Source organism: Anastrepha obliqua, chromosome 2 (genome assembly GCF_027943255.1).
Source record: "Anastrepha obliqua isolate idAnaObli1 chromosome 2, idAnaObli1_1.0, whole genome shotgun sequence".
In the NCBI taxonomy this organism is placed as follows: Eukaryota; Metazoa; Arthropoda; class Insecta; order Diptera; family Tephritidae; genus Anastrepha; species Anastrepha obliqua.
In genome coordinates this window covers 67088862-67101588 of record NC_072893.1, presented here as the reverse complement: position 1 = coordinate 67101588, position 12727 = coordinate 67088862, and the positions used below count along the sequence as shown (strand labels likewise).

Sequence of the window (12727 nt, the reverse complement as noted above, 5' to 3'; positions counted from 1 at the left end):
GCCCAATCTATTACCTCTGGCGAGTTCTGCCTCGTGGTGATCAATCGATGACTCAAATTCTCGTATGAACGGTCGGTTAAATGAACTTTATCGTTTTGAGAGTTTACGAATTGCTCAATTTGGAAATTTTTCTCATCAGAAAACACAGAGTTCGGAGATTTACCGCTTTCGGCTTCGGCCAATCGAAGCATCTCCTTCGTTCTCTCAAGTCTGATATGTTGCTGCTTTGGTGTGAGATCATGTGCCTTTTGGATCTTGCAAGACTTGACTTTGAGATAAGCGGCGGATGCTACAGTCAGATATTTTCAGTTTTTTCGCCATTTGATTGGCACTTCGTTGGGGATTTCGCTCGAGTCGCTTCTTCACTTTTTGAACCATTTTACGTGACCTTGCAGTGTTTTGATGACCACCTCCATGACGTTTCGCGATGATTCCAGTATCATTGTAATGAGTAATGGTGCGATAAACAGAAACTTTATTTACTTTAAGGGGCTCGAGCTCACGAACAATCGCTGGTTGTGATTTTCCATCCAAATATAATATAATGTAACCACACTATTGCGTTTGAAATCCATTACTGATTCTCTTTTTTCGCGTTTACTCTCGGCAAAATCTCTCCGCGCACTTGTAAACAATATTCTGGACTGTCATTTATAGTAAAAGTATATCCGGCCTGCGAAGGTAACCCCCAAAGGGTTACTAGATAAGCGAGTTTAACTCTTATCTAGCAGAGTGGGAGCAACCCTCTCCCTTTGCTCCCACTCTGCCGAAACAACTCGTATCCTGAGCCCACCGTTAGATGAGTTTGACGAGGACGATTGATGCTTTCGCTGCAGGCATAAATATGACTGCATGGGAAAAATTTGCTTGATTTGAGAAAAAATATTTGATTGCAAATAAGTAAAGGGTGGTCCGTATAGTAGGTTCGTTTTGAAAATTCTAAAAATATTATTGCCCTATTCGAAAGAGCAAATGTTCTTCTTATTTATGGAACATGATTTCATTCAGGTGACTGCGTGAGCGGCCTAACAGTGGCACATCCTGATAACCCAATTTTACAAGACCTTGGTGACGATTTGCTTGATATCGGTCTTAAGGGGCAGAATCGTAACTTCAAGGCAGCCAACTGAAATCGCCAAGATGGCTGCTAGCACGATTACAATGCGCGCTATTCTGCTGAAACCAAATACTGCCCAAGTCCAAGACTTCAATTTCAGGTTACACACAATTTTTTCTCATTCTTCTGTAATCCTCACCGTTGACCGAAATAGCATTTCCATCAGCATTTTCAGAGAAAAATGGGCAAGCGATGTCACCGCTTCAAAATCCGCACCAAACTGTCACTCTTCTAAGATGCACTAGCATCTACACGATTTCACGGGCTTGTCCGATCCCCAGATGCGGCAGTTTTGCTTGTTAACATAGCCGCCGAGATGAAAATGCGCTTTGCCAACAAATGTGATTTCGACTGCTATTCAAAAACGCACGGTTTGAACTACACAACATTGACTTTAGAAATAAGTTTGCAATACTTCCCAACGTTGTTTTAGCGTAAAGTGGTTCATTTCGTTCAACGGAGATATGACACTCACTTTCTCTCAAGATTTCCAGCGGGAAGGAGTTTCAACTATTCTGATTAAAAATGCACTGCATGAACCACCCTGTAGTTTACTAATATGCCGAATAAGTTGTATTCTAATTTTTAGTCGAGAGAGTTTTCGAGCGTGTGCCAAAAAGTACCCCTAAAATGATTTCGAAGATTTCCAAAATGATAAGTTCGCTATCTTCTAACTATCTTCATGTAGCCGAGCTTCATTAAATTTTTCTTTACTCGATTGTTTACATTGAATAAGCTCTCATTATTGCTAAGATAATTCTGCTGGAAACTATTGAAAAATAGTAGAAAAATTTTCAATTTACGCATTTTTAATATTACTGAAACTGTCAAGCTCAAAAGTACACTCAAAAATCCACACATTTCAAATGTACGCTTCACGACACTTCTGAGAGTGCTCGTCATATTTTCTCGATGCGTAGTGTGTATGTACAGTATTGTGAAAAATTTAAGAATTTCTTTGTGTGTTTTGCTCATAGAATGTATGGCACTTAAGTTCAGTGCACGTACATTAGGGATGCCAATCCTGCTATTTCGGTATCTCGGCTTTTTCGTATGTAGATTTGATTGAGGAAATATACATTAAATGGTGATAATAGAGCTTATTACTTGTAGAAAGCATATACATATGCGTAGTGTGTATGTACAGTATTGTGAAAAATTTAAGAATTTCTTTGTGTGTTTTGCTCATAGAATGTATGGCACTTAAGTTCAGTGCACGTACATTAGGGATGCCAATCCTGCTATTTCGGTATCTCGGCTTTTTCGTATGTAGATTTGATTGAGGAAATATACATTAAATGGTGATAATAGAGCTTATTACTTGCAGAAAGCATATACATAAATTTGTATCAACAAGACAGCCAAAAAGCGCTGCTTTGCTTTTGCTGCCTTTATACGGAAAAAAACACAAAAATTCGGTTTATATAGTTCAGATAGTCCATAGATGTCGCTAGAAATATTTTTAAACCTTCCCAAATGTCTTGTTTTTTTTTGTCTGTCATCTGTCAATAATATTCAGTTCATTGTTTGTTACATTTCATTCAACAATGCATTTTTGTCGCTCTTAAAAATGTCGAATTTCGTGCCTTCAAACTATCATTTGCGGACATCGTTGATAACCGAAAAACCACTTGTGAAATGCTGCTCTACCGGTTCAAAAGGAAGTCTTTTTTGCATCGAGTCGTTACGGGTGATGAAAAATGGGTGTATTTCTGCAACCCCAAGCGTAAACGGTAGTATGGTCCGCCCGGCCACAAGCCAAAAACAACGGCCAAACCAAATCGCTCCGACCGCAAGGCAATGGTGTGTGTTTTCTGGGATCAGCGTGGTATGATTTGGTACGAGCTATTAAAACCAGGTGAAACAGTTGACGGTGCACGCTACCAACGACAATTGGCCGATTTGAATAGCGCTATACACCGAAAACGCCCAGAATATGCCGATCGGCGTCACAAAGTAATTTTTCTTGATGACAATGCACCGCCACATCGAGCAAGAGTGATACGGGAATTGGTGGAGACGTACGATTGGGAACCGCTGGTGCATGCGGCTTACTCACCAGACTTGGCGCCTTCCGATTATCATTTGTTTGCATCAATGGGACACGTACTTTCCGAGCAGCGCTTCAATTCTCACGAAGAAGCCAAAAAATGGCGCGATGATTGATTTGCTGCCAAAGATGGCCAATTTTTTTGGCGCGGCATCCACAAATTGCTTGTGCGATGGGAAAAATGTGTCGCTAGCGATGGCTATTATTTTGAAGATTAAATTTGTAACCATTTTTTGTCAATAAACGTATGCTGTTTATGTCAGCCCCTTGAAAGCGAGCATACACTTTAAATTATTTACGAGATATCGATCACTATAGCCATCTATCGAGAAAATAGAAGAGTCGCGAATAATTCTCTTTGATTTTTTATAACTTTTTTTAGCGCTCTTACACATTTTCTTCATATAAAACAAATTTCAAGCATTTGTTTTCTGAAAAAAATGCAAATCAACTTAAAAAAAGCAGCAAAATTAACGTAAAGAATATAATTGTGGAAGAAAAAAATCATTTCTAATGCAATTTCACAGGCCTTCATTTTCCTACCGCAAATTTTTTGACCTCGGCTCTTATCGAAAAAAGCCATTTGTGATTAACCTAGCAAAGTTGCACACATTTTGCACAGTACTGCATCGCACACAAACTTTCACCATTCACTGTTACACTTGAAATATCAAATAAATCTTCTTGTCTAAATTTTTTCGAATGGTCGAAAAGCTCTACAAAAGCGGTTGCTGTAGTAGAAGCCAAATGCTCAAAGAAACAAAAAAACAGAAAAAAATAAAAAAATCACATATATAAAAAATTGTTTAAGAAGAAGGGGGGAAATGTGTGTGTGTAGTATGTCATATTTCATGTCGCCAGCAAAAGCAAGAAAAATACGCACTATCAACGCAATGCGAAACAACTTGAAACAATTTGAGGCAAGCCCATTAAATCATATTATTTTTTTGTATTGGTGGCACTTTTCAACATTTAAAGCAAAGTGCTCTCACAGAGGCTTAACCGCAGCAGAAAGAAGCAATATGCGTCCTCTACGTACAAATATAGCTAAAGGCTGCATATTCTTATGTGCAGAGAACTTTAGCGAAGGACTAAAATATTTTTCCCCAATTATATAAGTATATGCATGTATGCGTATAGGTCAGGCTAAATTTACGCATGTGTGTGCAACAGTCAGCATTTAAAATCATCATATCTTGGGTTCATGTATAAAAGATTTAATTTAGCAATTCTCGTGACTCAATTGTGGTAAATATGGCTATGAATGAAATGAATGCGCTACACTTTGTACAAAATATAATGCAACACTAAAAAAAACTATGAGAAATACTAACTTTCTGTCAACCGACTGCTGACTCCTATTTCACTCGTCATTTGGACGACAAACAACTTTCTGATGGTTAGAAATTAAATTTCCAAGTTTGGTAGGGCCCTGCATGTGTGTGCGTGCGGTGTGTTTTTTTTATAAGCGCACATAGAAAATGTTCGCCTTGCAGCGTGTTTTGAGTTTATTTCCTTGCTGTAGTTGTAATTGTTGTTATTGCAGTTGCAGCTAAAAGTTGCATATGGCTTGAAGTTTGCTCGTTTATCACCCTTGAATCCTCAGCGCCGCTTTGCATATGCTTGACAGTGTGCTCATTGAAATACTGTATTATGTGCCTCCAGGGCGTATGCGTAACTTTTGCATTTTTCTGTTTTGTGAGGGAAGTGCGAAAAAGTTTGTTGCCACTTCAATTGACGGCATGGACGATTTGTACTTCACTACTCTGCGCTCAAATCAGTTGGCGTTCGCGAGTGTGAACATGTGTGTGTGTGTGTGTGGTTGTGTGATAGAGTGTCGTATGTGTCAGTCAATAGTGCTGATGCGCTGATGTGCTGCTGTTTGCGCAAACTCACGAGTTTTCTTCAATTGTGAGCGAATGCGAGTTGAAGAACTTTTGCACGTTCAAAAATCATTTTTATTTAGGCAAGTGACTCTAAGTTGCATTTTGAAATAAGTTTAGCTATACATATATACATTTGGGTGGGTGAATTGTTTTTTTTTTTGATATCTTTTCTAGCAAATTCGGCTTATATATAAAATCAGATGAAAAAAGTCAATTAAAGCAAAGCTTAGAGCTATTGGAACCAAATGAGTGAGCTAACCTATTTTTAAAACGCTTTACATATATACATCTACCATAATTGCCAAGGACCTCCTTCTAATATAAGTTCTTAAGCGGCCGCAGTAACCGAGTGGATTTATGTCTACCCTGCTTGATTGGTTTCGGATTAGATGAACCGTGTGCATGAAACGACACAGTGGACGATGACAAATTTCCTAGTGAATTTTCGTCTTGCAACTTTTTCTCATGGAAATTATCTACCACTGGTCATGTAAGTCTCTCCGTTAGTATAAATTCGTACACCAAAAATTTGAGATAGGCTCGCCAAATACATAAATATTTTACAAAAAATATCTGCTCATATAACTAACAACCTCACCGTTTTTAGAACTCGCAAATGTGCAGACGGTTTTATACTCATCACTTGTTAAGGTTTCTTATTAACATAATAAATATTTAACACTTTCAATAAATAAATTTCTATATTCTAAAGTTAATTTCTTTAACGAGTGCTGACATGAACCTGTAGCTGTTTTATTTTAAAGGCGAGCTTAAGGAGCGCTTTTGGTTCGTGAGGGGATAGTTCACATTGCTGCTATTTCCAATCACCGGACTGTATGTAGAATGATTCGTAGTTCTTCTCGTACACTGTACATCTGCTGTGTGACTGTGATCCCGGTTGGAAGTCCCAAAAGTTCTTGTAGAACTTCATTGGTAACAACTATCATAAATAATAGCGACGGAATTCTCCTGATGGCATCCGTTTTTTTTCAGCACATTAAAGATTTCGCCGTCATGGCGATCTCAACCTGCTTATTCAAGAATTTAGTGATGATCTCAGGTGAAAAATTATGAACAAAAGTTTATGTATTTTTAGTGCTAACAAAAGAGTTTCCAAATAATAATAACACTGATCAACAAATTTGAAAAAAAAAATGCAAAAAAAACCTCACGTTATTCTGATTCATTTTTTGCCGTCCGTATCCGAACGTGATTTTCCCACTTTCCAAACCACAATGGAAAAAGTCGTTTGATAAAAATTTAAAATCGTGTTTTTGAAAGCCTTAACCTTGAATTGAGCGCTTTCATGTCTACCCAAGCATTTTGGGAATTATCGCCCATTTTTCTAAAAAATAATTTATTGCAGGTGTGAGTATAATAAAAAGTAAACTGAAAAACTTAAAAAAAAAAAATGTATAACTTTGAGATTTATTAAGTGTTGAAAATTTTGGTAGAGAATTTTTGAAAGTAAAGTATTTTTGGTTGTTTTTAACATAAATATTCCTTTTAAAAATATTGTTTTTTTTTTCAAATAAAGTATAGAAGTTTTGAAGTTTTGAAAATAAAATATAGAAGTATATCGTAGAATTTTGAGAAAAATTAATTTTGAGATTTATTCAGTGTTTAAAATTTTGTTACTTAATTTTTGAAAGTAAAGTATTTTCAGTTGTTTTTAATATTAAAAAAAAATTACTAAAAATTAATAATAAAAGAAATTTGCATGATTTTACTTTTTACTTTTTAAAACAATTTTTTGGAAAAAAGGTAAAGTATATTAGTAAACTGAAACAATTTTGAAAGCAAATAAATAATTTTGAGATTCATTTAATGCTGAAAATTTTTTGTATAGAGTTTCTTAAGCTAAAGTATTTTGAATTGTTTTCAATATTAAAAAAAAATATTTTAATTTTTTTAGCATAAAATATACCTTTAAAAAAAATTTTGCAAAAAAGTATAAAAGTGAACAGAAACAATTTTGAAAACATATTAATAATTTTAAAACTTATTCAATGTTGAAAATTTTGGGAACGAGTTTTTTAAAGTGAAGTATTTTCAATTGTTTTTAATAGTAAAAAAAAATATTTTAATTTTTTAGCATGAAATATATTTTTTAAAAACTAAAAAAAAGAAGTATACTGATAACAATTTTAAAAACAAATAAATAATTTGTAGATTCATTCAATGCTGAAAAATTTGGGAGAGAGCTTTTTAATGTAATTGTTTCAATTATTTTTCATATTAAAAAATACATTTTATAATTTTTTTGCCATAAAATATACTTAAAAAAAAAGTTGTTGGAAAAATTTATGAAAATAAAGTGAAACAATTTTGAAAATAAATAAATAATTTTGAGATTTATCATTGCTGAGAAGTTTAGAATAGAGTTTTTTAAAGTTAAGTATTTTCAGCTGTTTTTAATACGAAATAAAAAATAAAAATTAAAATTAAAAATTAAAATTAAAAAAATTTCGCTCGAAATATACTTTTCAAAAAATTTTCTTCTTTGGAAATAATTTCGAGATTTATCAGTGCTGAGAATTTTGGTACAGATATTTTTAAAGTAAAATATTTTTGGCTAGTTTTAACATTCAAAAATTTGGTTTAAATTTCAATATAAGTGAAAAGTTTTTTCTTAATAATTTTTGGGCGAAAATTTTTATTTGGAAAGCAGCCTCAGCTTTTTCCTTTTTTTCTTTATTAGCTTAAATTATGCTCAGTTTCCCGGAAAGTTTCATAAAGGAATTTAGATAACTTTTTAGTTTAGTTAGGTTAGCTAGAGTCACATGCAGGGAAGCAGTCAAAAATACCGTATGCCTCTTATTAATACTAATCTGAAACAAAAAATTAAACAATATGTGCCAACACATAATTGTTGCTTTAGTGAAACAAAAAAAAAAATTAAAAAAATTGTTAACAAATATATTTTATCCTAAAAATTAAACAGTTTTGTTTTTAACTATTCAAAAAACCAAAGACATTGAAAAGTTTTAGACCAAAATTTTGAATACTTAACCCTCCACCGCATATGGACTTATATATGGTATAACAGTTTTGATAAAATTTTATTTCAAAATTAATTATTATAAAATAACTCAAACTATTTTAAACCACCAAATATATATTTAGTTTTAATAAAACGTTAAAAAAATTGTCTACAGGTATGATTTTATGACATTTCGAAATAACCACATTTTTGTGCAAGTGGGTGAAAAGGCAGGATTGAAGCGCGAGTGATTTATTTTCAAAAAACGATAACAAAGTAAAACATAAGTCCTTTTGCCAAAAATAAATATTTTCATGCAGTCTCATTTTATTTAGTATATGGGGTCTTATCTGGAGTACTCATCTTTCTCGATAGATATAATTTTTTCCTCTTTTCAACTGCTTTCTATACTTCACAACTGCTTTTTATATACGATCCCATGAAAAAAAAAAATTCAAGTCCGCTAATAAACCAAGTTTCAGAAGAGGTGAGGAATACGAAGTGGTGCAAAATTAATCATCCTATCGGAAAGTTTATAAATTTTTTAAATGGCGTCGTATATCAATCATATTTGAGACTTGCGAACTAGACTAAAATAAGTAAAGGCCAAAATAAAGATTTCCATTTCTCAAAATATTTTTTTTTTCTACTTGGATCACTTGTCGTGGAATCGCTCAGCTATAAAGTTCGGTATCAGAGATTTTTGCAACCGCAGTATGAGATTATAGGGAACTGTTTTTTAGCAACCTTCAAAACTCTGAATTATTTTTTTCAGTAAAATACTTTCAAATCATTTTTGAAAAGTCCACCATTGTGAAATTATCATTTTGCATTTCCAAATTTTAATGCGAAAAATTTATATTCAACCATTTTAAAGATGTACAGAAATCAACTTACAAGGAAATCGATTTAAATTTTGCGAATACATTCGAACAAACTCTTTGAGAACAAAATAGGAGCGCGAATATAATATGAAAGCCCCGCGCTTTATCTATTAGTTTCTATTAAGTCTTTCTATAACTGCAGATAAATGTGTCAAAGGATTTTCAGGATCTAAGCTTTCAGTAAAGCTGAACTGCCGCTGTACCTTCCGCAATTAGGCTAAGATGTTCGGGCTGCAAGCTCGTCCTCACTTACGGACACTAAAGTATCTTTAGAAACTTTGGGCTCATCCCCCTGACAACGAATAAGTGTATACCCTCGCTTAGTCCATCAGAACACTCTTCACCCACATTCCCTCAAGGGAGGAGTGGATTGGGTGCCACACTTGGAGGCAGGGCGTGGTAAATCTGTTCACGGATGGCTCTAAGTTGGATGAAAGGGTTAGTGGAGGAGTATTCTGTGAGGAGCTCCTCATCAGCCCCAAATTCAGGTTACCGAATCACTGCCGTGTGTTCCAAGCAGAAGTTGCTGCAATCAAATAAGCAGCTGATTGGTTGCTCACTTGCGTAATATCATAACTGTTATGAAAGCAAATATTTACCCCGATAGCCAAGCAGCAATTACGGCTTTCGGGTCAATGATGGAGCATTCGAGACTGGTAAAGGAATATCTGGACGCAATTTCGATTGCATCCGGATTCTTTGATGTAAGGCTAATTTAAGTATCTGGTTAAAGTGACGTAAGCTGCGAGGTGGAGTAGCTGACCAGACAAAGGACCTCGCGAAAGGAGAGGATTGAGATCGCCTTGACAACCAGCGCTCTACTCCCGGAACGAAGGGCTTGATGTCAACTTAGCGAACGCTGCGCAAGTACACAAACTTTTAAGGTCGTGAAATTCTTTTGGGCACTTGTGGATCGGAGGCGTTAGAGGGATCTTCTGAGGATAACAAAATATTGCTCTCAAACTTCGTGGGTGTCCTCATGGGTCGCTATCCGCGGGGTATGCATGCCGCGAGAATTGCAATTAATTTGAGTCTGTTTTTCGTAAGCAGGAGGACGAGATGGGATCATTTCAACGCTTTCTCCTTAGCTGTCCTGCTCTCACGGGACGAAGATTTAAGCATATGGTCTCACTTCTTTCCTACGCCTGCTGATGAAGCGAGCCTTGATATAACAAATCTGATGAACTTTATCAGCAGCACAAAGCGGCTAATACAACCGCAAATCAGTGACCGTTCGCAATCCACAAGTACTCAACCCTTCCTCTTTTGCCCCACCCTCTCTTCTCTCTCCGAAATCAGTGCCAAACAGTATAACGGAATAAGAAACAGAGCTCATTCCCCCATCAGTTTTGTGAAATTTGGAAAACCATAATTCAATCGGATTTTTGTGTTTCGAATTAGCTTTGAAGTTTTTACTTGTTTTCTATGAGAAAGTGTTGTTGCTGTAATGCTCAAAATATCCCGAAAACGATAGCATAAATAAATAGATGTAAATATTTTCACTCACCTGTATTCATGTGACATGAAGAATGTACCACGAATGAGACAACCATTTGGATTCTTGCGTTTGCCATTGAAGATTTTCAGGTAATGATCGTAATTATTCAAGTTAACAGCACCATCGAAAGTCAGCATGATAATTTGAGGAATCTGTAAAGCAGAAAAAATGAAAAATGCATGCAAATAGGACCAGTAATTACATTGAAAATGATGGTAATTAAAAAACTTATTTTACATTTCCGAAAATAAACGGAAAATAATCAAAATCAATCAATTGGAAAAGAAGTGCGCGCTCACAGACAGTCGGGCAAAAGCTGCGCGCATTGTAACAGTAAAACCTTCAGACTTAATTAGATGCTCACTTAGCATTTTTTTACTAACTAACTAAGACGCAGTGTTAAAGGCAAGCCAACGAAGTACGAGAAACGTGACCGAATCTAAAACACAAAAGTAAAAAATAAAACTAAAAAGAAAAAGAAAAATAAAAAGCGTAACATTGCCATTGCAAGAAATTGGACTTCAAGCTGCTGCAGAAAGCGAGAGAAAAAGACCGCAAAAGTAACAAAAAAAGAAAAACCAAAAAAAAATATTGGAACTATAAAACATAAGAATGTGAAGGAAGAGAAAAAATTCATAAAAAGCAGTCACATCAATTGCAAGTAATTTTAAAATAATCAGCACAACATAATTTATTGCCCGCTTGTCGGCGTTCCTGTCTACTTGTAAATGCGCCAATACTTGTATGTGTGTGTATGTGACGCGCAGACTTCATGGCAGTTTTATGCCTCAACCCACACGGCCTGTGCTGTGCTGTACTGTGCCATGCTGTGCTTTTGTGCCGGTTGCGGTTAGTCGAGTGTCCTTTCGGGAGTCCACAGTCTGACCGCATGCCAAAGCATTGTAAAAGTTTAAAGCACAAGCAAAGCAAGACAACTATTTGTAAAAGTAAATAGATAAGCAAGATGAGAAGGGGAGACGACTACTGGTAAGCGAAAGTGCGGAAATGTGAGAGAAAATGAATTGAGCTGATCGGAAATGGTAAAATATCAATTTCGTTTAATACTCGTATAATATAAAAAAGATATTTATGGACGCAATATTTATATCACCAATACAAACATACAAATTTTGAGAAAAGAAAAATGGAAACTCATTGAAAAAAAGAGCGAGTGAATTAAAAGAAAGCGTCTGCTGTGGCGGGTGCTGTACTGAAAAGTTGGAACTGGGTTTAAGTTATTGCTTGGCCATTTGTTTGCCTTGGTCGATATTCTTAAAGGTGTAATAGACATTTGGAACAATGAAATGTGACATATTTAATAACTGATACCTGACGCGTGATTAAAATGTTTGTCATTGAATAGTTCGAAATTGGTATATACATTTAAAGTTTAAACTGCTGCTAAAAGAATTGAAAAACCGCGCAGACAACTTTCACTTATTTTTAGGAATAAGCGGAACAAATCTGCAAAATATGATGACTTCATATTTGATGGCCTCAATGATGGCCTATCCATGACGCCAACCAAGCGGAAAAGAATCAAAGGCGACAAATTTACTAGCCCTGCCACGTTGAAGACAATCATTAATGCCAGATCGTCAAGCCAGTACTTGTCAGAATCAAAGGTCCTTCAGCACCATATGAGAGGAGTCTTCGGAAAGTAAGGAGACTTTTTATTTTTCTCGAAAAATACTTAATTTTTCTGCAATATCTAGAGCGTTTTCCTCAGTCCTAGTCCCTTATCCAGTTATTTTGCAAGCGTGCCAGCGTTTTTTCCAGTGCTTGAAATATTACTTTACTGATATACTCTTCTTAATATGGCTTTGGAATGTCCTAACAATGCTGTTTGTATGTCCTCAATTATGAAGAATCTATGATCTTTTATGGTGATTTTCAGTTTTGGGTACAGGAAATATTCACACTGGCTCAAGATCGGTAAATACGCTAGTTGAGGCATGATTTCGGTGTTGTGTTAGGAAAAAAATCAATTTTTTGTGGTTAAGTTTTCAGAAACTTAATTTATTTGTAAGAATGAATAAGAAGAATAAGAGATAAGAAATAAACTGAACTGATTTTGAAAAAAAAAAAAAAAAATTAGTTTGAGGAAAAATAAATCCATTATTGTCTCGGTAGATGGCGATAGTAATCTCGTAAAGTATCTATCAAACAATTTAAAGTTTATGCTCGCTTTCAAATTCATTTGCTGTTTTCTGTTCGCTTCATTCCATTTATTCATACATTTTACAGTCTTTCTTTGATAAAGACGAAAATGCAAGCAAGGCCGCTGATTGTGAATAGTCTTTATGGTG

General features: G+C 35.1%; 1 protein-coding gene across 1 annotated transcript in view; it reads right to left on the bottom strand.

The window, feature by feature from the left end:
• The window catches only part of LOC129239286 (chitin deacetylase 1), a 132877-nt gene that overhangs the window by 48917 nt on the left and 71233 nt on the right, over positions 1–12727 (bottom strand). The window contains exon 5 of the mRNA XM_054874678.1: positions 10428–10570. Within this exon, the coding sequence (XP_054730653.1) occupies positions 10428–10570 (143 nt within the window). The remainder of the gene's footprint in view (positions 1–10427; positions 10571–12727) is intronic.